This window comes from Buceros rhinoceros, unplaced genomic scaffold, assembly GCF_000710305.1.
Source record: "Buceros rhinoceros silvestris isolate BGI_N320 unplaced genomic scaffold, ASM71030v1 scaffold36639, whole genome shotgun sequence".
Lineage (NCBI taxonomy): Eukaryota > Metazoa > Chordata > Aves > Bucerotiformes > Bucerotidae > Buceros > Buceros rhinoceros.
In genome coordinates, this window is record NW_010431569.1 from 2948 (window position 1) to 29676 (window position 26729).

General features: G+C 41.0%; 1 protein-coding gene across 1 annotated transcript; it reads right to left on the reverse strand.

Annotated features, from left to right (window-relative positions):
• SERGEF (secretion regulating guanine nucleotide exchange factor) lies at positions 1-26508 on the reverse strand (the record flags this gene model as incomplete). Its single annotated transcript, XM_010143464.1, has 11 exons — positions 26481-26508; positions 26067-26127; positions 25739-25751; positions 25166-25304; positions 24311-24466; positions 23878-23972; positions 21572-21632; positions 20162-20275; positions 19791-19853; positions 17997-18155; positions 1-161 (listed from the first exon to the last, which is right to left on the reverse strand). Coding segments are annotated over exons 1-11 (1050 nt in total), but the record flags the coding sequence as incomplete, so codon positions are not given.
• Positions 26509-26729: the final 221 nt, after the last annotated feature.

Sequence of the window (26729 nt, forward strand, 5' to 3'; positions counted from 1 at the left end):
CTGAGATGCTCCATTTAGGCAAGGCACTAAACCAGGGATGTTACACAACAGCTCCAGGCGTTGTTCAGATGCTGGGCATGCCTCCTGCCCATCAGGAACCACTGCGTGCCTTCCAAGTTGCCCGTAGTCCACTCTGCCCCAGGTGAATACCTTGCCAGTTTCTAAACACAAAATACATTTCAAAAATTACTTATTCGCTAGGTTCCTGTAACATCTGGATACCAGTTCAAATCCAGAACACACTTGACGTTTCAAAAACCTAGTGAAAAGTAACTTTTGGGAGCAGAAAAAAAAATTTTAAACTAGCTAAGGACATATTATGATGTACTTGTACACAGTTACTCAAACTTCATTAACTTATTTTCTAGCAGAATAGCATCTGTAGGGTGGCCTGGACTATAAGACCGACCAAGTCAGGAAAGCTGCATAACCTGAATATTTTGCATACAACATATACAAAGGTTATACAAAGGTCATATTTTTAGCTTAACAGAAGCACACATAAACCAATCTATTGTGAAACATAAAAGATTCTTCTCTATTCCCAGACTTTGCCATAGAGACATCCATTGCATGCCCTGTACTTAACGTACAGTTTATGTTTTCCTGATAGAAGTTATCTTCTGTCACAACTTCTGTTAGCAGAGTAACTGCCCTCAGGACAGCAAATGGCTTGTCTGGAACACCACCACAGCTGTCATGAAGCATTGGAAATGCACCGGTTTGTTTTCACAGGAATCACACACTGGCCAAGGAAAGATAATTTCAAACGAAATCAGCAGTACATAGATCACCCTTCTCTCCACATATTATACAAGGTCCAATGCTGCAGGACTGACACCCAAAAGTCCACTCTCCAATATGGAGAATACCCATAAAGCAATGCTTTTTACCTTTGGTTTCCAGCATCTAAAAAAAATTAAATTAAAATAAAAATCTTACTAAGTGACAGTTTTATTTTGTTAATGAATTAACTAGGTCTCTGCTGGTAAGTCATGATGAGCTGTCCTTTCTGGGCTTCCAATAAAAAAAGGTTATATACACCCCGCATAAACAGTTTGTTCTCAACTCAGATTTAACCAGAAGCAGCAAGAAGGAAGCCTGCGATGACCTTGAGTTATGTACACACTTCAGCCAAGCCTCAAACTCCTCTCCAGAACTGAACTCAAGTCATAAACCAAATGATGCGAATTTGAGGAAATTACCTTCAAGTCAAGCGGATCAGCTTAAACACACACGCTTCCCCCCTCGCCAGTGAGTACAGACGTATCCCACAGTGGGGTCAGGAGCAGGGAGTACCACTCACACCACCCAAAGATGACAACTGAGGGTATCCTTAAGAGACGCTATAACACAACCCTTCAGAAACCTTACACCTCGCTTTTCCTTTGGGTGCTGTTGCACTGTGGGTGCTGGGACACAGGTGGGCACTGCTGGTTTACAGAGTTGAAGCTGATAATGTGTCTCACAAATAAACTAGAAACCTCTAACTTTGTATATTTAAATACACGGGAAGTGTATGCACTCCCCTTGGAAATCTGCTAGCAGTCGTAGCTTCTACCCAGATCATCACAAGTTTTTCAGCTGCATTCTCTCAGTTCACTGATAATGCTTCCCCTGACATAATTAAGTGATAAAATTAGCTGTCCTTTTTTCTCAAGGGCACAAAGATTTCCTTCCTTTGGAGCTTCCAAGCAGTACAGGGAAAAGTTGAAACTCGTCATATACTACTTGCGATACAAATGAGGTCTTTCAACACAGTAGCTTCATTTTGTTAGATTAAAGCATTAAAGCGAGTCCCATTAAGAGATCTACCAGTACACCTTACAGAGATTAGGAAAACAGCTTGCACTTTAAAACACATGCTTGTTCTTTACTTTGCATTTGTATAGATCTCTGCTAAAAAAACCTGCAGCTGCAAAAACGTTGCAAGACGACTCCTACATCAGTACATTACATGGCAAATTTAAGCACAGACTAAGCTTCAGGCTCTTACATCAGCTCAGGTGACTGCACCTATCCAGAACCCTAGTAGTGGGCTGAAAAAGGACAGGCAGACTGCTCTATTTTGTATCAACTACAGGAACTGAAGCTGAGTGTTCTGAAATGTAAAGCCAGAAAGAGTTTGTAACATTAGGCATTCCATAACATACTGTGGGTTCTCAAGCCCTACCCAGACATTGCCGTAATGAGCCCAAGGATTTAGTTAAACCATAGTTTAACTGAAGCATTTCAACTCTCAGAAGCTAAAAGCATCAAGTGTCACAGGCAAAAACAACAGCAAGCTGCAAGACCTGTGGAAAGGCAGGCAGAGTATTTGGCAGTACAGACCCAGATCCTCATACACAGACCACAGCCCCGTTCTGCACACAGGGGCAGTAGAGGCTCCTCTCAAGTCTGACTTCAGGGGAAAAATTTTTCTTTCCCCAAGCAAATCTGGTGCTCTGCCTGGACCCAGACAGGAACAAGAAACCACAGCCACTCACATAACAAAAGCGATCCTTTGCATCATCACATCAGGGCACTGTTCCACCTTGTCTCAAGTCTTGTCTGCCGCTGGTGTCTGGATTCTGAAGGCAATTGAAAATCCTAACATACACCTGACCAGCTACTCACCAAGAAAATAATATCCTCACCCTGCCAGTGACCAGCAGAAGCCAGGGAGGAGCTGACACGGTCACCATCTTGATGATGAGCTGCTAGAGCAAGTTCTGTGCAAAGCAAGCAATTCTCTCTGCAAGGGCCTGTGAAAGACAGAGGCAAGTGCAGTGTTCTACAGCTTCCCTGACTGCACGATCAGAGCAAAACATCACAACCACCTACTCTGAAGCCAAACTAAACTGGATATGTAATTTCCCCTCATGAATTAAGGGCTAGCAAGTCCATCATCTGCAACAGGATTAATTTGTCTAATTAAAGTTGTCATCAGCTGCTTCTTGTGTCTTTATCAATGACTGGGAAAAGCCACTCTTCTCCACTATCTAGTGTCTTCTCCATGTGCCAGGCTTTATATAAGTTTGGTCTTTTTTTATTCCATTGTGGGTATTGGTCTCCTTAAGGTTCACTCTGCAATTCTGTTACTGGATCAATTTTTGAGGCCCTACACTGAAATTTCAAAAGAAACACCAAGGTGAAATAGAAGTAACAGAACTGGAAACAGTATGATCCCAGTGCTTTTATTCAGCCTTACAAAGGCTTTGAAGTATGCTCACTTCTACTGTTGCAAATTATTTCAATAAATTCAGTGGAGTGGAAGAATGCAAGCATATACGAAGGATTAAAACCAGACAGCAATAATGCTTAGCTGCAACAAAACACCTTCCATTCACAGATTCTATTTTCTTCCACTGGACAAGGAAGCACAGAATTACTTAGATATGCAAAACCAAACAGAACCTTTAGGAGAATGTACACTGCCTCTGTTTACAAACAGAAAAAAATTTGTTTAACTTTTTCCTTTTTGCCGCTATAAGGATAACAAGTTTCAGGTGGTTACTGGTAGGCAAACATAGGGAAGGTCCATTTAAAAAATTAAATCCAGATTAATTATTTTTTACTTTTAGGAAGAACTTCTTATATGCCCCAAGATTAGGTAAGCAATGAGTTCCTTCTCTGTGCTCATCAATTCGGTTCTGACTTCTAATCAGTAGAAATTCATTCCCCAGACTTGCTCCTGTTTGGTGAGCATTCTCCCTCCCATGCTCAGCCTCCTGCTAATGGTCAATCTTTCTTACTTTTCAGTCAAACACATCTACCTATGGATCCTTTTTAAAAAAATGAATCTGTCTTTTCTGTAAGAGAACCTAACAGAAGCTGATTTGGTGGTGTCTTCTCTATAAAATACTGGTTATTTTTTCAGCAAACAAACAAAAAACCAAAAACAAAAAAATCAGTCTCAAATGGAAATTTCAAGGTGAGGCAAACACCAATGAATGGAAAATTCCATCAAAAAGGTTAAGTCTTGTCAAAATCCTAAGCAAAAGAAAGCCCTGAGTTATGACAGAAAGTGTTAAGCAATTGTATTGAGAGGTATCGCTACAGTGCTGCTTATAATATAGATGGTATTTTAAAATGTTCTAAGAATATTTGAGAAAAAGACATGAGTCATACAGAGTAAGGAGGCTGCAGGACAAATTACTTAAGAATGAGGGGTGGTATAACAAAGAGTTGGTCTAATATTAGACTAGAACAGATTTTAATTAGAAGTCAAGAAAACATACACAGTGATGAGTCAACTGGACAGAGTACATCAACCATGGAAGTGGCTGAGGCATCAGAAAATGAGGTATTTCATACCAGACTCTATACAGTAAGAGGACACAAAAGGCAGGAGGCATTGCTACAACTTGTGTGAAAGTGTAGCATGCAACCTAGGAAAGCTTTTCCAGATCCTCTAAGATACTAACAGTACTTCTTAAGACCTTGATCTTGCTATGTCCTGAGCACGGAGGCTCCAATTCCAAAAGGCACTTCAACTCCTCAACTGTGATCATCTGCCTGGTCCAGATGACTTCACTGCAACATCTTCTGCATTGCAACTTCCTTTTTTCAGCAGGCGGATGTTACATCAAACAAAGGCCAGAAGATTCAATGCTATTTGGAATTAAGGAGCAATAGATACAATTAATGCACCCAGTGTCATTCCAGCGTATCACCTGAATGTACAGTACAGGAGCTCAGAGAGCTAAAAGAAAAGGACAGAGGTCAGAAAATGAAGAAAAACTTCCCAATTGCCCCTTAAATAGTACCGACAACAGTATGCTACATCAATTTGAGATTCTCCATGGTCATACACACCTAGTTTCTTCCTGCTTTCTGAACTGTAAACACAGCAGCCTGCATCGGTCTACATACAGCAGCAAATCATCTGAAACACACGCTCACATCCCTCACAGAATACGGATGAGGGTACGTACGTATACGAGTGCTTGCAGCACACTAGCAATCCACTACCAGAAAGGCTTCTCTGCATTTTCTTCACATCATCCTTCCGTTCTTATGCTATCACAAAGCATAGACACTTGAGAATGGCCTAAAAATTACAATTTCACAACCCTCAGAGTACTGCAAATCCAATGACATTGCATAAAGCACTTCTAGTTGCTTCCTGCCTGACACTGTAGCTCTTACTGTGCTGCTTTATGGTGCTGCCAAGACTGTAGAGAGTGTAATTTTTCCCTTTTAGCACTTTCTTAATCAATCTGCTCAGCCACATAAGCATTTGTAGAGAATTAGCAATAAAAACAAAAATGCATTTTAGTTTTCAAAACAGGTTGGTTTCTCAGTAAAACACAGACAAGTAGGAGCATTAAAGCTCACTTTTTTTCACTAGGTTCAGATTCATCTTTCTATCAGTTTTCCTGCTTTAAGATAGTATCGTGATTGCACTAGTGTTATCTCCGTGAAGTCTCTATTTGGTATCCAGGCAAGCTTTGAACTACCCTTTCATAAACACTAGATGAAAGGGTTCATGCGGGCTATCTCAATTCACGGTTACGTTAACAATTGCTTTTCAAATGAACTCTGGATATTCACATTGAATGCTTAATCTCATTCAGACTAGAAATAGGAAGTTCTATATAAAATTCCTAATGCCTCCTTTCACATGAAAATTCACAGGAGCAGGTATTAAAAGCTGACATTTATAGGCTGCCCCTGCTTCCTCCCTGCCCCACACAGGGCAAACCAACACCTCTCCCACAACTACAGATCTCTGCTGTCCTTCAACCATTCTGAGAAACTTCCTCATCTACCTAGAAATGGACTTGGAGCAGAGTAACCTTCCAGAAGAACATTCATCCATTCGTCCCCAGTTCCTCCTTGGCTGAAGACCAGGCACCACTACCACACCTAGAATGTAACACCTGTACCTGTGCATGGTTTCAGTACAGGGCAGGATTATCTCCTCTGACAAAGGTTTAAACGGCCCTTCATCTTCTTACACAGGAGTTCAGTGTCCCAGAGCAGCCCACTTCTCTGAACACATCATCTTTCTATGACCTCCTTACAGACTTCTGCAACTTTATATAACAGGGCATGCTCCTGAATTTTTTTTCCATATTCATTTATAATAGCTATTAAAAATGTACCACAAAACCACAAACGTATACACAGTATTGAGGTCATGCCTCTTCAAAAAAGTTCAGATAAAACAGCAAAAGCATTTTAGGGATGTCAGCAATAGAAAACTAGAGATTATTTCAATTGCCACTTTCAGCCTTCTGCAGTAACAGAGTGCAACACTAGTTGTACCTAGTTCAGAACAGTCCACAGACCACCTACTCAACATGCTGTAGTTCACAAGGGTTTCCACGCACCCTATAAACACGGTTAAACCTGCAACAACAGGCCACAAGTGCCACAGGAAGAGAATCTGAAGGACATCGCCAGCCCTCCTGCAATAGCTATAGATTTGTCAGTGAAAACCCCATACTTTTCAAGTGGGCCAGAAACCTCTGCCATTCTGAGCTACACCAAACGTCCCCAAATCTGGTGACCAATTTAATGACGCATGTGTGGGCAAGAAAAACCAACAAGACCTGAAGTATTTCACACCACTAGAATTGGTGCCTCATCTATGATCCAGCAAACAACTAGATTCTCGCTATGCCCCATTCCTACTGCCTTCCAAAAAAAAAGAGGAAATTTAAGAAATCAACTTAGAAGACAGTTATGCGTCATGAAAGAAAATTCATCCAACCAGGAGGAACTCTGTTGCACAGCATTAACATAAACAGATACAGCATAAGGTAACATCACCCATTCAGAGCCTCCTACAGATACCAAAACATTAACCATGAGAAGACTCATTTGATACCACGGTGTAATGTAAAACACACAGCTAGGCAGGTAAAGCTATGAGGGCGTGGGAGACTCCCCATGAGAAGACACTGGGACTGTGGCAGCTTTTTAGCACAGACTACAATGTTCAAAGCACATACTGAGAATTCCTTAGGCGACAGTTTATACCAAGACAGCTTGAGAAACTTTGGACCCAAATAGTTGTTCTCATCATCAACCTTCATTGTGCTTGAACTATTTGTGGCAGGGATGGTAAACCAAGCCAAAGAATCGATCTGGCTGAAAAACAGCCTTGGGAAAAGGGAGCTTGGCAACAGCAAGTATTGCTAAAGGCACTGCTGTGTCAAGTCAATATAATAGTCTGTATGAAAGGCTAGAGATAACTTGCAGTCACATGATGTGCTAAGTTTATCATGCACTTTACCAACAGATCCATCTTTATCAGGACTCCTGACACCATTAAACATCCAAACAGCTTTGACTTTCATTCATTAAAAAACACATATCCTTCTTCTTTTTTGCTTCCATAGTTACACCAAGTTATGTCTCAAGATGGGCAATGTTCAGTTACCGGGATTATTCACATAAGAGCATGCTTCACTGTTTTGAAAGATAAGACAAAAATAACTTTGGAGCATGGCAAATTCCAAGACACTCCCGATGCCTTGGAAGCCCTGCCTCTGGGTTTAGCTTTTAGATGGGATAAAGGCTGTTTTGCTTTCAGAGGAGAGACTGGAAACATGAAGTACATACAAAGTTCTGAATAAACTGAAAGAAAAAATAAAACAGAAGTTAAATGCTTGTAAAGTTGTATCCATACTGCTGATATCAAACTGATATAAGATTTTGGCTCAAAAGAGAAAATGCAGGCATGAGGTCATGAAGTCCATGCAAACATGAAACAATGCTAGGGGAAGGAGGTGGGGGCAGGGGTAGATGTTAAAGCACCTATCACACTTTGCATTCACCCTGCAGGATGAGAAAATTCCCTCCTCATTTCTCTCCACTCATGATTAGAGTCATGACTGCCTCACCAGCTGTGCCTCTGGCTCATTTTAAATTCAAACTATGATACATATCTCACTTTTAGACTTTTAATAGCAATGCCTTAAAATGCAGATTGCTGGCTAAATTTAGTTACATGATTAAAAACAAATCTAACTCATCTCTACCCAGCAAACAGAACTGCTGCATTCAAGGTTCAATAGAGGACTTAACTCTTCATGTAAAAAAAAAAGTCCTAACAAAAAGAAGAAAAAAAAGAAAATCAAAGCACAATTTAGTGATGCCTCTAAAAAAGCATGATGCATAAAACATTAGCCAGCTATAGAAAACTATTTGCAAATGCATCATAGTATACCATAGGGTTTTTGTTCTGTACTTCTGCAAATAAATTCTGCACTATGCTACTACAGCAGTATGAGTCATACACTTGTCCTGACATTCTGTATTTATAGCTCCATCCCCTCCTGCACTGTTAGACACTTTCTCCCATATAGGCCTCCCTAACCTGGAATTTCCTTTCTTCCGCAGCTGAGCATCTCCTCTAACACTCCCCAGAAAACTGAATATGTATTTATTTCTAAGCACTTACTCAGTTCTTTCCGGACACCATTTTGAAAAAGCAACATCCTTGAACTATTACAACACAAGGCATAACGCTTTTATTCGTTCACAAGTATTTTCTTGTGTCTTATTTACTACTGTCTCCAAACGGACTGCATTATGCCCTTTGAGGCAAGATCCAAGGCCTTATTTCATTAGACTTAACACAGAACAGTGCTACAGAAAATCTTATTCACAGATCACAAAACACAGCATCCCCATGTTTTCTAGATCATTTCAAGAACAGCTCCACGTTGCAAAAATTTGTCAATCTGCCTAATTAGGAGAATGCAAGTGATCCTGCCGCTCTCAATATCCCACTGCCATCTGAGCCCACCTAAGAAGGAACAGGCATCTGTCTACAAAAGATGAACAAAATGAAGGTAATTAAGTTCCCAGAGCTAATATTTACCTTGTCGAAAGACTGGAGGGCACCCTGTGGAAAGACAGACACAGAAATACCACAAGAAACATTCTGGAATGGCAGTCTGACAAACTAGGCTTTTTGCTGTTGTCCACAAGATGCACTCCCATGAACAAATATTCAGAGACCATCTGCACAGAGATTTCACGAGATAACAAGCCTCAGACATGCATGATTCTGAAGAGTATGTCACAATACCTACAAAGAAATAGGAAAAATATAAAAACAGAGCGTTAAATGACCAATCCTGGGACTTGCTAAACGGCATTAACTTCCTCAGCAGCTCCAGAAGCAGCTGAGTTCTACATCCGATGGAGTTCAACCCTAGCTACGTGCTGTCCTTAAGAAATAAAGCACGAAGAACAAAACCAACGATGTCACCTCCAGAGCCTCCCAGGAGATCACCACTTGTTCAGCATGAGAACCATTAGAACAGCAGCTACAATTGGCTAAGACAGAGCAGGCTGCTCACCTCAAATAACAAGCAGCTGTAACTGCAGCATTCTCACTGACAGGAGGAGCAAAACAGCCTAAGAGAGGATGGGAAGGAAAAGGCATGCTCTTCTAAGTCAAGAGATGAATAACAAGCAATAAGGTGAAGTATTCCCTCTGGAACATTATCCCCATTTTTCCTAACTCCAAGAAAGCCTGAGTTTATGACTATGGAAAACAATAAAATAAAATCACAAGATTCCACCTGGGCAAGATGCTTAGCATCAAGGAGACTGTAGGGAGAGAGGGAACAAAGGAGTAAATAGTTGCATAATGGTGAAAGTATCTAAATGCCATTTACGCTCTGTGATACGAGATTGTGCAATCCAGCTAGCAGGGTTCCCTTTGACTCCTGCCTTCCTGTTCCAGCTCGGACCTCTAACACATCACAATTCACACAGTAAAAGACTGACTGAGATACTTTCAGCATTTCAGAGGTACATGACACAGAGTATGAGGCAAAAGCTTAGATCCAGAAGACTAAAAATTTAGCAACATTTTAGAAACGTTTCTACCTATGTAAACACAATGCAAGTCCTTCCTGTAAAGAAAGCTGAAATCCTCTGCAAAGAGGGAAGTATACTAGTGAGATTTACTTCTGACGTCTCCCAAATGAAGCTGCCCACAACCACCTCTGTACAGGGCTCCTGTGTTTGCTTGCAGCGCCAGCACATCTGTGTTTAAGGATTACCTAAGTACATACATGAACAGGGTTGTAATGGAAGTACTGATGTGCTACACTGCCTGTTAATAAGGGGGGTTTAGGTTTGAAAGTGAGAGAGGGAAGAAGTAAGAAGAGAACTTTTCTTAGGAATAAGGAGGGAACAGCAATGAAGACAAGAGCAAAGAGCTTCTGGCTCTTCATGGCCTTCTGTTCCCTGACATTAAAAAGGATGTTGATCGAAAGAAGCAGTACCCTCCCATTCAGGCTTCACAGAACATAACAAGACAGGACAGCTTGTAAAGATGCCATGAGTTTTCTCCTGTTCTACATCAGGTGACCACGTGAGGAAGAGTCATTTCTTTGCTTTGAAGTGAAAAGCTTCAAAATTAGACACTCAGAAAACAATTTTTTACGTCGAGTTTGTGTCTACAGAGGATCAGTTCACTGCAAGGACTTGAATCCCAAGGGCATGGGGTGACCTGATCATGACGAACACTGCTCCGACACGGCTCTGGTGGATTAGAGAAACTTTAAATAACTACTCTAGATTTTTAAATCAGACACATCAGCAGTTGGTTTCATTTCAACTATCAGCCTCCTCCTGCGTGCATGTCCACAGTGTTTTGGGTTTGTCTGGTCATTTTTTTAATCTCTAACAAAGTGAGCAAGCAAGAGGAGATAAGCACAAAAGGATTTAACACCCTCCTTTATACTGTGTGACTTGTCAGGATGATTCTTCAAACCAGATGAATTTCTAGTAATTCATGCTGTCACCCTTACATTGTCCTCATTGCCTGACCTTTTCTTTTGGCAATTTTATTGTCCTCTTTTTTTAAATAAACTGCCTTGGCTCTAGTCAGCTGTGACACTAGCAGGCACAATCCTGAAAGAACACATTTGTGTAAAGACAAATTCCAACAAAACAGCCGTCAGCCGTTACGAGGTCCAAAACTCAAGATGAGAAATGCCAAACTGATTTTCAGTTTTCTCATTATTTTGAGGTGGAAAGGACAAGTAAGCAGACATACCCCTAAAAGAGTTTCTGTATATATATTATGGGCAGTTTGTAAGGGTAAGTTTTTAGAAATTCTAGAAAAAAATAAGATTCCCTGTAGTCACGATAAAAAGATCTTAGCAAAACTGACATAAAGCACTGTCCATAAATACATCTTTGTCTTCACAATGTTTTGTACAATTTTGCTTTTAATTAAATGAGACTGAGTGCAAGCAAGAATGAGATACCTTAGGAAACCCACCCCCTCCTAGGGTTTCTCTTTTGCATGAATCAGATGCTAATACCCTCTTACCATCTAGATCCTCATATCAAAATAGAAAACTTAGAACTGTTGTGATTATTTTAGTCTTACAATATCCTGCATTCCTCATAATACTGGACAAAGAATAAAGCAAACCTGAACCAAATAAAGTTAAATCCAGCAGAACATTCCCAAAAATGCATCCAAAAGGGAGATAGATAAATGCAATTCCCCTTCATCTGCAGATGTCAGTCTCAGCTGATTGGGACCCACACAGAATATATGTACCTACGCTGACAGACAGTCTTTGCACTGAAGGTCAAACAGGAACTACACAAGCCAGAGGGAGCTGCACCCAACTTTCACCTACCAAGCCACAAACCGGGCTTGACACAGCTCAGTCTCCTTCTATATAAAAGGGGACTTAAAAAACAACACAAGTGTGCAAAGAAAGCTTGTGAGTCCCTTTCAATATTGTTGCCTGAGCCCTCTTCAGCTTTTGGTTGCAAGTTGCTCAAAGTAGCAGATCAATCTTGCTACATGGTGTTAGTGCCCTCACAGTCTGTGCTTCCACAAATAAAATTAAAAAAAACCCCCAAGTATCCAAAATATACAGCCAAAATGAAAACTGATCTGGAGATCAACACCAACATATTTCAAAGTTAAACAAAACCAATATACACTCCTACTACACAGTAGTAATTAATCATAAGGTTTGGATTTCAACAATATTTATAAGCAAAGCAGTATTTTTCATTGGCTGTATTGAAAAATCACTAATCTTTTATTTACGGAAATCAAGCCACGTAGCAACACAGAAAAAATAGGAAGAAAACTGATTTTTCTTCAGGAATACAACAAATGTCAAAGGATATCAGTTGCTAACCCCACTTGTGTAGGTACTAGACTCAAGTGCTAAAACACAGACGTCAGTCATGTTATTTTCAGAGCACTCAAAAATCCAACTAAGTCAGCTGAATGCTCACAACTACACAAAAATTAAAACCCCATGCACCAGAAAATCCCTCCTGCGCTTATTTTGTCAAGACAGAGATACAATTTCGTGTTACAATAGCACAGAGTCCTTCCTAGCACTCAAACTCCAACTATGTAACAAGTACATATGGCCAACTGAGATTTTTCCATCACACACTTGTGTTAGACTGTTCACGGCTCCTCACAACTGGAATAATTTAAAGAACAAAAGCCACCAGCCCAGCTGCCAAATAAAGCAAGTGGATACACTCTCCTGACAGATACTCCCCAAGTATCAAAGAAGGGGAAAAGCCCTTCTACAAGATAGAAATCTGGTACTTAAAATTGGCAGTTGTTGATAAATCTCCTGTATCCTATAATATTTTACTTCAAATTCACTATTTGAAAAGTACCTCAAGGTACCAGGAAAAGAAAGAGCCAGAGAGGCTCTGAGGAATGTTTCTTCCCATGTTTGTTTTCTCTTAAACATGTCCCCAAAGGTACTGGTTTTCAGAAGCACTCAGCTGCCACCAATCTCTTAAAAAGCACATTATCTATGTTCAAATAGTAAGATTCATTAGTGAGCATTAGGCTTGAATAATTAATTACTAAATAGGAAATGTCATTTAAAGGTTATAAAAACAAGTCTTTAACAGTCTTAAAATGCTACTAAGGTTAAACACTCACTTCGCAGGTTCACATCAAAGGGGTTCAGGGGTTCCTATCAATTTCCAGGTTTTGATTTACTAGTTTCTAATATTTTACCTGTTTTCCCCAAACCCAGCACCCTACACCCAATGAAACAGAGCTACCTCATGTTAAAAAGAACATGAGGGACTCCAGTTTCAAACTGTTTGACTGCCAGCTATAGTGGCTAATAAAATAGAGTCCCCATAAAATAGATACCTTATTGGTATCACAGACAAGCATTTAAAAAAAAAAAATCGGTATTTGCTGTCCCAGATGCTGAAAAACTGAAGGCAAAGGCAGCGTACTTTCGGCAGGCAGCCCAGCGTGGACTCAAAAGCACTCGGGAGAGGACCTCTAGCGGGCTGGCACGGCCCTGCGGGGTGCCAGGACCTCCCACGGCCACCCCCTGCCACACACCCACTGCACCACTCACCAGCCACACTTGACACTTTCTCTGATGCCAGTCACTAGGTGGAAGCACAGGCGAGTGCAGTGACAGCAGGAAGCCTCCTTTCCAGGGCAGCTAATTAGAAATACTCCCTCAGACTGCTCTCGCTGTTTGGGGCACACATTTTCATCTGCTTCAAAAAACAACAGGAGGTGGGTTCTGTTTTACCACGTAGGGCACAAACATATCAGACCGCTTCAGAGTGGTTTTCTTACGTGGCCTAAATGACATGACGTCAAAGGACGTTCAAACACGCACAGATTCAGATGCACATTTGGAATGAGGATTCAGAATATTATTCAGACGATGTCAAGGCATTTTATTCTTCCAAGACTTTTAGCTGCATGCAGTTTTGCACAGGCAGCAGAAATACCATTTTAACTGCATTTTTAAAGGAATTCCTTCTGGGTGAAACAGCTTAGAATTCTTTATCTGAGCTCAAACAAGGCATAACTTCATGTGATGGTTCATGAAAAAAATAGGTAAGTGAACGTATTCAGGAGAATACTCAGATAATAAACCAGGTCAGATTAAGAAAGCTAATTTATTAAACATCCCAGTTAAAGAGAAAGTAACTTGTTTTGAATTGAAGTTGATGATTCACCTCTAAATCTTTAAAAGACTTCTCTTGCTATATTTAGGTTTGCCTTCAAGCCAGATCAGTTCTACCATTTCCCAAAGTATCCTAATTTACATCCTCAGTGTTACAGGCCACAACTTGACTCTCTTTTAAATGATCTAAGCAATAATCTCTGTTTCAGTAGTTACCCTCAAAGGGTTTGTATCAACTTGAGAAGGACCACAAATTAAAGTTGACATTGTTAAGCAGAGCGATGCAAAACAGCTGCTCATTATTATTCAAAAATAATGTCACCTACACTGCGGTGGTGCTCCTTGTGCCACCAAGCAGAGTGCTGGAAGGGAAGCACACCATCCTACAGAGCGGTTGCCTGAACAAATAACACTTGCACGTGGAATCTGAGGCAAGAAGAATGCATCTGATCTGTCCTTCACACAGAGCAGTAACAGTACTGCCCTGTCGTAACTGAAGGCATGCCTGAAAGTCACTTGATACAAGCGTTCATGCAGAAAAGGACTAAACCAAACACGCGAGTTCGTATCTTATCATCAGAGACCTGATCAAAAAGCAGCCAGGGCCTCTCAGCCTTAATTTCTTTGGACCAGTCATCACTGACTAGGACCATTGCTAGCAGCAAAATAAATGTAACTTAGTTTGAAAGAGCACTAGCGGTGCAGCAAAGCCAAGTTGCGTTTCTCTCCTCTGTACTGATTCTGTATGAATCAGTAATCAAACAGGAGCTTGTTGGATCTTGGGGTCCTACCTTCCTTGCTTTGGGCCATGACCAAGTACAAGTGTACCAGGTCGTAAGAAGGTTCAGAATAGTAAGGAGCGGAGTAGGAGCCAGGTGTTAAATTTTACATCATAGTGAGACCATTAATCAGAAAAAGTTATCTTTCACGCAGCAAAATCCCCACGCGCTAAAATGTCTTTCCAAAGTATGTTTCTACCTTCCACAGTCAACAGCAAGAAGCATCATACTACCATGTCCCTTACTTCCATTTTCCCATGTCCAAAAATCACTCTATTTTGCTTCCTTTTTACTAACTCTGGAACTCTCCAGAGTAAAGCTAGCAGGAATTGTTCATAACACTGGTCTCCAAAGCTGAGCGCATGCAGCTCAGGGCATGCACAAGACAATCCATTGGAGGGCAAGAACGTAATAAATAAATTAATAATTTGATTAATAAATTATTAATGGTTTTAATTTGGTTAAAATAATATTTTAAGTATTGTTTGATTCACATTTATCTCATCCTTTTTAAAATTTCTATTGTGCATGTTTTACAGTTTGCATAACATATTGCAGTGGTCTGTAATTTGTAAGTAAGTATGAATATACTGGGGGTTCGTGCTTTAAATAAAATTTTACCAATACAGATGCAGAATCAAAGTTTGGAGACCACTGGTTTATGCAACTTCAGCACCAAGAAACTGAAGCAGCGTTTCCTTCTTTGCTGGAAGGAGATAAAAATAATGTAGGAAGAACCACATGTGGGCAGACGTTCCCAAGTGGGCTGGCTGCATTTTTCGATTACTTAGCTTAGTGACTGTTCAGAAACAGTTAAGTGCTTAGCTCACACTATGTCTAGTAGTCAAGAAACCCTTGAAAATCCCATGAGATTCTGATTGGTATCTAGTGGCTGCCAAAGGCCATTCAGAATCTCATCCTGGATGATTTAGGTTCAAGTCCATTGACTTTCAGTGAGATTTAAGATTCTAAATACATAAAATTCAGGTTCAGCAACAACTTATGCCACTGCATTGCTTGGCTGGTTTTCTAATGCAGATGTACAAAGTCAGTCTACTTTTATTTCAGTTCCTTTCAAACATTCACCAAAAAAATATCCTTGCTGGTCACTCAACACTTTTTTTCTTGTTAAAAATGATCTACTAAAATATTCACTTCATTTCTATAATGGCCATGGATAAGTACCTACTAAGTGAAACATTATAGTTACTAAAACTTTGGGGAAGTTTTACTTAATGGGTTTGCATTATTAAGAAACAGAACAGCAAGGCAAACTACATTGACAAGGCTCTCTTTTTAAAAATTAGGTTATCCTAACTAATGTCTTTTTTTCTACCATTTCTGTTCCTTTGAGAATGACACTAAGCACTTTATTCAAGAATTACATTTTGAGATAAACTCCTTTTCTCCACCTGAAAAGTTTCCAAGCAGTATGCAGCACTGTCTACAGCTCTGAAATTTTCGGTATAGCATCCTCTAAAAATCAGAGTATAAACATTTCTTTTGAATAGCTAAGAGAGCAGCTAGAGTAATGCAGGTTTTTTTACGTGACATTACTCTCATTCACTTTGATGTCAAACAACAAATGCTATGAAACAGAACCCTTAACTAATTTGGTTTTCTAGTCATGCATCACATCCCTCCAAATTCTAGCACCAGGACTTCACAATATTCAGTTATTAAAACAGACACTTCTCCCATGGAGCAAGGGACATTACTGCATAACCATTCCAGGATTTACAGCACCAATTTAGTGGAACACTTAAGCGCACGCTGACCTTTGGGCATGTACAAACTCCGCTGAAATAAAACTACCCATGCTGAAGGCTAAGCACTGCCTGAACCAGTACCCATAATTACAGAACCCAGTAAATATCAATAACAGATCCATGGCCCCTTCTGCAGTTCTCCTAACAAACAGATTGTTTCCTGACAGACCAATAGGCTCTTCAATCTTCAACGTGACTCACAAAATGCTTTCATCTGCTCTTCAGTCCCTCGTCTGGCAGATTACACAAGGCAAAAGCAGAAATACACGTATGCCACCCCTGCTAATATAATCCTGGCTGTTCTGTTTGTTGCATGGAACAACTCCACCTTCTTGCTCAGTCTTAACTACCACACCACACTGTGCAGCCAGAGAAGCAAACAGCACGGCCTGTTCACGCGTGACCACCACAAAATAATCTTACCTTTCTATCTCGTCTACCTTTCCCTCCTGCCACTGATTTTCACAACAGAGCATTCACATGTCCTTCACCAGATCAACCATCCTTTTACATATTAATGTCATTACTACATAACTACATAACCTTCTGCTTATCTCTTCCTAGAAAAGAATCAAACCCTACAGCCTTCTGCACGTGGCAGGCTTTCAGACTGTCCTCACTGGAAAGGGTCCTAGGAAGGTACAGCTTCAACATTAGATCTTTCATTTCACCTTCAAGGAATGCTTTTCAAGTTTAATGATGGCTCTTTTGCCTGCCTTTTCTAAACATTTTCTGGGTTTGACCACAAACACACACATATACATGCCAGCTTATTTTAGTTTATTGACTTTCTTCTCAACACAACTTTGTCATAAAAAAAACTTTACCAAACAGAGCAACACAAAAAGCTAGGCTCACTCTTGAAGCACAGAAAGGTAGGTATAGTTGTGCAAAGCCCTGTAATTTCTTTCACTTACTGCAGGGAGATCACATCTTCTCAGATGGGGTGGCAGAAGCAGAGTGTTCCTGGCTATCCCTGTCCTTAAGATGCTCAGCTAACCTGGGAATGGTACATATCTATGCCCCCACACCTTTCAGACAGACATCTGCTCAGGATTATCTTCCCCTCTCCCTAATTCCTGTGCCCTGAATCAGAGTTTTGCCCATTTCTCACTGCCAAATATAGTCACATATCTTGGGAGTTGCAGCCATATTTTCCTACCTCTCTATTTTCTGAAGCAAGTTTTCAGCAAAATTCTTTTCTCTCCAAAGATTTAAAAACTCCCCCAGCAGACCAATCTTTAGAAGCTCATATATACTCTGATACACCAGTCACCTGATGGTGCAGAGAGGCTGCTTTTCTCCAACGTGTGTACACAGGTGCTACTGCATTTATGAAGGCGCTAGGCCCTCTGATCTCTAAGCACAATAATACTTCAGGGACAGCCAAAGGATGTCTGTCATCATCGTACTCAAGAGATAACCGCTGCTCCGGTGAAACTCTGCATGCACCAGTGTCAGTGAGAAAGAACACTGTTCGCATGCAGTAAAGACCATGTGCTGTGTCGGTGCCATACGTAACTGCTTTTTAGATATCCTACCTGTTTGTGCCACCAAGTGGGTCCAGCCACTCCAAACTGCTCCAATCTTTTCATCTGAGAAAAACTGAGTCTCAAGCTTCTTGGGCTCAGCAAGAAAGATCTCTCTGCTCACAAGCTGCCCATGCTTGTTGCTACCCCAGACATACAGATGTCCTTCATCTACAATAGATGAGAAATAAAATTTGTTGAAAATGATACAAACAGAACACCAGCAGATTCAGGCTCTGTCTCAACTCAGTGATGCAGAGGAAAGAACAATGTTTCATTCAATCTGTTTTCCCTGTACGTGTTTTGGTACCATTGTTTACCACGTGCACGTATACTGTAACTAGGATACCAGAAACATTTGCAAGGGCTTTAACAACACAGTCTGTTTTCTGAGGGCTACACTGATTCCCTGAAACAACTGGAGCTTTCAGGTCTAACTGCTTAGACCTCATTTCTACTGTGAGCCTCTAAAGAAGACTCAAAGACATTCACAGCAAAGGCTGACTTTTATTAGAAAACTAACACTTCAACAGTTGTGTCAAAACCCACCTGACTGCAGGTGCTCAGTATTCCACCAGCAGGTGGCTCGTGAAACAGTGCTAAGGAAAACTGCATCACAGTGAGAGATTCCTAGAAAATATCCCCATTTAAATACTACACTCTGCAGTAGAACCTTACTACTATACCTTACTATATCAAGTTTCTTTAAAATACAAACTATTTTAAGTAATAATTCGTATTTTGCAGGACGAAGGGCAGCAATAGCATCACGTTAAAATCTTTGGCATTTACTTTATTAATCTTGGTCCCCCTGCTGCCAAATAGATGGCTCTCTTAAAAAGCAAATACATGAAAGAATAATCTTTTAGCTCTGTAAATACAGAGTGCTAATTAGTTAAAGTAGATTCTATTTGTCCTTACAGCTGTTCTTCACTAATTGCACATACTCTTTGCTTCTCAGAACTCAATACAATTTACATCTTGGAACATCTCCCCATACAACTAAATCTCTGTAGAACTGCATAAGCAAGTACTCCAGTGCTCCTTTAATGATGACAGAGGTACCAGATGGCTGCATATTTGCTAAGAACTAGTTCCTATAAAGTTTGGCAAAGACTTGTCTTCATAAGGTTCAATATCTTTTCCACACTTCAAAACTGTAAAATTACGGCATGGAAAGGGGAAATTCTGTTTCCCCTTCTCCCAGTCGACCAAGAAAAAAGTCTTTCAGATTTTCACGACCGGATACTTAATACTCCAGCACGGGAGCACTGCCTGAAGATCAAAGAACAAATGGCAGACATTCTGGAAGCACCTAAGCGTTTAAAGCAACTTCCTACCACTTTAACTAGGCCTTGTGCTGTACGTTACCCCACAGAGATCTGAACACTGTCATATTAGAGCCGCTCAAGATAGCTCCAGACCATCTCACGTTCCTGCACAGCACAGCCCCATGCAGAGGCATTAGCTCCCAGAGCAGAAGCAGGACACAACGCAACTGTTCTTGGGACAACCAGCTCTTTCTCCACAGACAAAGGGTTGCACTGGTTCTCTTACCTACTCATATGGGCTAAGTCACACCCAACCCTGAGAAAAAACACAGAATTCAGAGAATTCAAAACATGAATCCAGTTCTTAAAAAAAAAGGAAAGTTCTCAGAATCCAAAACTATTACAAACCACACACATTAACTAGCACTAACTAGGCCAGATCAGGTTTTACCAGCCTAACCAAAATTAACATTTTCAAAGCACAAAAACCTCATTGGCTAAGATGAGGACTTTCATTTCTATACCCAAGGCCTACCTGTGAGTGACACCGAATGACAGGAGCTTGCAGCAACTGTCCTCACCTTTACATGTTCCAGGCCTAAAGAAAAATTAGTCTCATAAAACCAGTGCAGCAAGTATAATTTCCTGCACAAACATGCATACAAGTCTAACAGGTTGATGACATTTTGTAACAAAAACCTCTGCCTCTGGGCCACAGACACTGCAAGATCACTCTCATTTTACCCCCCAGATTATGTATGACTTTGTACACCCATTCTATCCTTCGGATACTCCACCACATCTTCATAAGACCAAGTGGCTTTATAATACAAGGATGCTACATATCACTCAAAATTGTATTTCTGCCCTATCCACCTTTCCAAACCAATCAGATTCCTGGATTACCTGTTACTTCGCAGGGTTCCTTTGCTGTCAAGAACCGGGGGAGGGTTTTTCCTTGGTTTGCACGCTTTGCCCAAGATGCCATGCCAGTTCCCCATTGAAGCACCAAACCACTCTCTTTCCAGAGAAAACATGAGAGATTAAAACACTTCAGTTACCACCAAAATCACTTAACTCATTAGGTAGCACATTCACTTCATTTTCACTGATTCAAATTTCACTTTAAAAGACCAAAACCAAGCAGATAACCCTGGCGAAGTCATCAGCAACAAACAGCTGTAGTCTCATTATACAGGTAAGAAAACCAAGAAGATTTGAGGCCTATTTCAGGCCATCATTGAGGACTCAGTAACACAAGTCCCATAGCTGTAGCACCTCTATTACTGTAAGTTCATTGCACTTACTCTGCCCTCTCCTTCTCTTCATACTAATTTGTGCAGTCCAGCACACTGAGGGAGTAAAGTGACTTGTCTTCTCCTCAGGAGCTTTCAGAGATTTGACCTAGCTCTGAATCAAGATGTTGACTGAGTGCAGAGCTCAGGGAAACTTAATTCCCAATATTCATACCAGCGCCAGAGATCCCAATCATTTCCCAAGTATCTCCTTTGCATCTTTAGTAACACTCCAGCAGCAAGACTCCACTGCCCGGAATCCATACTAAAGTCCATGCTTCATTTCTAAAGTTCAAATAAAAGAACATGCACAGTTTGCTGCTCCTCAGTTCTAACACAGCCGTGCCCATTGGAAGGTTTTGATTTCTACAGCTACTCCAAAAACAAACACAAAGTCACCAAGAACAGCAGAAGAAATATTTAGACATTATGAGCCTCCTAAGTACACACAGACATTAGGGAAAAGAGGAGAGGACCAGGTTTTCCAAGGTTGTGAGTGAAATTAACCAGGTAGATCCTTTGCCTCTTCCCCAAAAAAAAGTTTCATTCTTGTGATTTTCTCCAGGTGTCAATTTCAATTACATCATTAAGCGTCACATTTCATGTGCAGTTCCATTTTGAAACATCTTATACAAACCTAAATTCATTATTCTGCATATTATAATGAATTAAAAATCCTAAGAAGATATTTTGATTGACCAGAAATATTTTTTCCAGAAAATGCCTCCTTTTATGCTTTGTTAAGTTTTCCACCCATCAGAAAATTAACTTATTCATAAACTCTCACGCTGTTTTCTTGGAGAACAGTTCTTCACCACCAATTTCCAGGAAGATGTTTCATGTTTATTATTCACGTTCATTTGTACCAAAATTTAGCATAAGACTTCCAGGAGTATTTCGCTATGATATTTAAAATAAATAGAAGTTAAAATAAATTTCATCTTCTTGCTCTCCCTCTCCGAGCCATTAAAACTCCATTTCATTTGTTACAGAAACAATACTAAGATTATGACATATTTACCTGTAGCAGCAAGCGCATGTCTCAGTCCAGCAGCAACATCCACCACCTTCTCTTTGAGAGACTACTCAAAGAAAAGAAAAATATATTTTAGTTGCTTTTTGCATTTAGTGCCTCTAAAAGCAAAATACACCAAACAGAAGTGGAACACTATGAAAACGGTTCTCAACTCCAGCCTGCACATCACGATGCACATCAACATTTCATATCAAAAAGGAAGGAAATTTTGGCCAAGAAAAGTTTGCGGGAACATCTTAAAAAAAAAAAAAGGCAAAGCAACTGGATTTAACTTTGTGGAAATAAAAAGACACAGTCAAAATCTTCACATGAAAGGAGGAACCTTGACAATATGCCTATTGCACTGGCAATACAAATATGCTTATTAATTTTTGCTCAGTGTGCCTCAGGAGTTACACCAAAGCCTCCACAGCAAATACCGGTGACAAGCAGTAACAAATTCCATCACGCTATTCGGCCTTACCAAGTCCTGCGATCACAGACATGCTGCTGATAGTACCACCCACCCCACTGAAGGTTGCCCAACATGATCACGCAAAGGCAGACTATACCAAGTCATGTGTGCATAAAATCAGTGAGTTAAGTTTGCACAAGGTGCTTCAGTTCTGGCACTTCTCCTCTTCCAAGCGCTCTGCAAATCTATTATTCCTCTCACAGGTGTAACAGTAGCTAAAATAGACGGCATCAAGCCCAAGCATTTAACAGGAAACAAACCAAAAGAGAAAATATTCCAGATGAATGAATGGTCTACGTGGTCAGGGAGGAGACAGATTCAGATTAGCACTGTCTATACTATCATTTTCAAGGCACCATACTGGAATGGTGCTGCCAGGAAACACTGAGGATACAGAAATGTCAGGTGAGTTAACCCTCGTTCACTAGGGGTTATCTAGGCACCAGCTGTCCTCCTCCTCCTACATTAAAAAAGCAACAAAGGAGGATCTGGCATGAGCCATACGACAAAATTTCTTGTCCAAGAAACCTTCTAGTGCTGAAGTTACTGCTTGCATTAGACATGAGAGGTCTTGCATTGACATGAGAGGAAAAAGAGTTTCATTAGTGTTCTCCAAATAAGAAACTACAGCATAAATTAGGGATTAATTAGAATTCCTGTGAGAAATGTATTTAAACTGTTAGGCTTATAGCGAAGAACAGGAAAGCTTTTCTGATGTTACAGAAATCTCAGTACCTACTAGTAAAAACATTTGAAAGCAATTAATCTGGAGCTATTCCAAGCTCCCCACTCACACTCACAGCACCTCACCTACAAATATCACCACAGACCTCCACATGGCTTACAGAAACAACAGGAGTCAGCCCAGCCTTAAGCATTTACAACTGAAGATACTGAACGGAGATCATTACTCAACTTTTCCACCCCATTTTCCTGGAAGCTGATACTGTTTGGTAAATACCGGAGGTTAGATAGGAAGCAAGTCAATACATTTGTCAGTTCCTTTACAGGCAAAGGTAAAAATCATTTTCATCTCAAAAATGATGAAGTTTGTTCTCTTAGGTCTGGTTTTCCTGCAGCTATGCACTTTCTCGCACTACTATGATTTGGGGGTGATCAAGCTGATTTTTATCTAAGTGTTTTTATAGCCAAGAGGTAATACCACAGTCCTCCTTTTGGGGCAAGAAAATCTGACAGTTCTAAATATACTCAAAAAACCAAGACATACTTAAAAACACAGAACTGCTGCACAAGAAGCACAAGAGCAACGTATCAAAAGAACTGGCATAGCTCACTTTGTAAACTCCATCATGAAGTCTGGCTTTTTCAAGGGTGGATTATTGTTGGGTCTGTTTTGCTTTGAACTATTAAGCACAAACCTCCAGCAAGGTACAGTGAAGGCACACACCCTTCACACAGGAAAACACATCTAGCACTTAGAAATTTGAGGCGAAACTTCAGCTGAAGTAAATTTACATAGTTTCACTACCTTTAGTATCACCTTACATCATCTGAACATCATTCTCACTCCACAGATGTCATCAAACTACATTATGAAATGTTAAAATCCCTAGTGAAAGAGACAGCTTTCTGTTAGGAGTGGGCAACTTCTTCAGACAACAAGAAAAGCAGCCTTAGCTTCTCATTTCCGAGTCAGTGACCATCTTTGGTCCTTTACTTTGTAAGCTGACTGTAACAATAGGTTCTATAAACAACAACAAAAAAAAAAAAGTGAAGAGTCTGTCCTAAAGCCCAGTGAGGTCAGATGACCTTTGTAAGTTGCTGGGAGCAATATAAAGTACAGAGCTCTAAAGCACAACTCCTTTTAAATCTTTACCTCAATCCTTTGTGGAATCAAGCACGGACCTGAAATCTGAGGAACTCCTAATTGTCCAAAGGAGTTAGACCCACAGGACAGAACTAGACCAGATCCTGCAAAAGTAAGTGTTAGACCCTGATCAGTAAATCCAAGAGCAAAAGCAAAGCACTGTAACATTCTAACAAGCAAAATTTTTTTAGTAGCTCAAAAAAGGACCTAACATGTCCCATTCCCAGGGCCCTGGGGCCAGAGACTTCTGGCCTTACACACCATGTTCAGTAAAGGACTGAAGTTCATGGGGATACAGGGAACATGGAGTAATTTAGTTTGCCAAGCAAATAGCTTAAATCTGTGAGTACCTGTGCATCCCACAAGCAGCAGCAATGCGGAAAACTTTCAGCATGTTCTCTACATTAAGATATTTCTTCAGCTCTTAGAGAGACAGATTTACCTACTAATATGATTGTAAAATCCCAGCCACAGGCAGCTTGTTTGACACAGAAGCCAGACAGGGCAGGGCACAAAGTCAAACACAGTACATCCTCTGTGTGATTCAATCCCAACTGTCCATATTTGTTATGGCCACATACAAAGAGCTCTCCTGCACCTGGATGAAAAAACAAAACAAAACAAATTCATGTTCCACTTCCACAGACTAAAACGACAAGCATATATTCATGAGATCCTGTGACAAATAAGGATAGTGATGGCCTGTCATTTTAGGCACTGCAGTTAACCAAAAAGAGAGAGAAAGTTATTTCTGAGGCATCAGAAACATCCTGGAATAAGTTCAGCTATGGGGAGTGGGTTTGTCAAAGGAGAACATCCATACGATAAGACAGGTACCCCTCACTGAGGCACCTGACGAACTTCTGTGCCACGTTCACTCCTGTCTGTATCTTTCTTTCCCATAATTGGCTATGGCATACAGCAGAACCTTTCAAAGACCAGATGCTGTCTTCTGACCCTTATCTTAAAACTTTGAGATTGAATTACCTCCCACTTGACTCCTACCTCCCATCCTCAATACAGAGAAATTGGCTGCTTTGTATGAAAAGCTGTTATATGAAACAGGTTAAGAAAGAGTCCTCATGTAGCCATAAAGTAACCACACAAGATGAGCAAAACAGGAATTTCCCCAAAACATTGAGTTAATTGTCACGGGAGGAACCCGTTTTGCACCTAGAACTGTATTTGCTCGGAAACCGAAGCCACCATCAGGTGGCAGCACCAAATCAACAGGGAAACGGACGGGAAAGCAGCGTGATGACAAGCCCCACGCTCCTTGTCAGTGCAATGTTTTTACCAGTGATAACTGCGGAATGTCCCCCTCCTCCAGTAATGCTTCTAATGTCTTGACATTTGCAGGAAACATCTTTCAGTGACTGAGGTACCAGCACATCCTCCTTATGACCAAGACCAAGCTGTCCATAGCTGTTTGCACCCTTCAAATACACAGAAGAATAACACAGTTTTTAAAAGTTAAAAAAGAAGATACATGTCTGCTCCTAAGAGCAAATAAGCTTATCGGGGACAAGCCACAGGTTAACCTGCCAGTATTTGCTCCTGAAAATCCCCCCAAATGGCAATCTGAAGATTTTTACCATTGCACACAGGACTCCAGAATTACAGACCCAGACTGTCCTCTCTGTCACTGAGACTGCCCTTGCAATCCCAGTATTTTAAAAAAGATACTGGAACACACCCCGGTAGGACTTTAACTGCAGGTCACGGTTCCTACCGATGAAAGCCTCATTATCAGAATGATTACCACCTGCTTAATTGTAATGCTAATGATTCCCACTCATCACTAAGATCTTGTTCATGCCAATGCTTTTTGGCAGACCACCTCCAAAACAGGATCAGAAAGACATGCTACCTTCTTCTGGAACCTGAACAAGTAAAGCAGAAATACTCATACCTCATTAACTTAAAGTGGTCAAAATGAAAACACACCAATTATAATTACTACAAATTTGTAAGTACTAAACCAATCATAGAAAGCAACCACTGATAACACTGTAACATGTTGGAGAACTTCAGAGCTAACTAAAGCTCTGGTAAGTGTCCACCAGTCTGAACAGCACCTTCCACTGACCAGGGTGAATTGAGTAACTTTCCCAGCCCACACACTGCAGCAATCCCCACACTCAGCACCCTCACTGCTCCCAGCTGGTGAGCCCCAGGGGAGACTGTCCCTACCTCACCTGTGCTCCCCCGCCTGCTCTCCAACTCCCCCCTCCTCCAAAGATGCAGCGCCTGGTGTATCTTAAAAGGACACATTCGGCAATAAACATTTTGTAGCTACAGAAAAGACACTTTAGACAAAAGCATCGGGTTGGTTGCTCGCCTCAGCCCAGGGTTAACAGGTGGATGAGATGTCGGGATTCAAGCTCAACAGGCAGGTCAAGTTGTCTCATAGTCACTACTCGTGGTAGACGGTTTTAGAGCCCGTTACTACTTCACAACCTAATTCTTTTTGGAAAGCTCTCATTTTAGCCTGTAACTTGCAATGAGTTTTTAAGTCTTCAAAAACGGGCAAGCTGAGATAAGGTGCAGAAAGACCACAGGTGCCTGAGGAACCGAGAGCCACCCGTGCCTATCCCAGCGCTAACACCTACCTTCACTCACCCCTCCCAGACGGGTCATTACCGCTCCTGACCGCCACCGAGCGAAACGAGCTAACGCGGCAGCGACACCCATTTAATGGCTCTTGGACCTCCTCTGCTCATCCGGTAAAATCACGGTTCTGATGAACCGCGCACACACATACAAAAAGTCTCGTCTCTTTCGAAGAGCCCGGGATTTCCCCGTGCCCAGTGGCGGCGGCTGGGCTCGGCCCCGGCGGGGAGGAGCCGCGGGACTACACG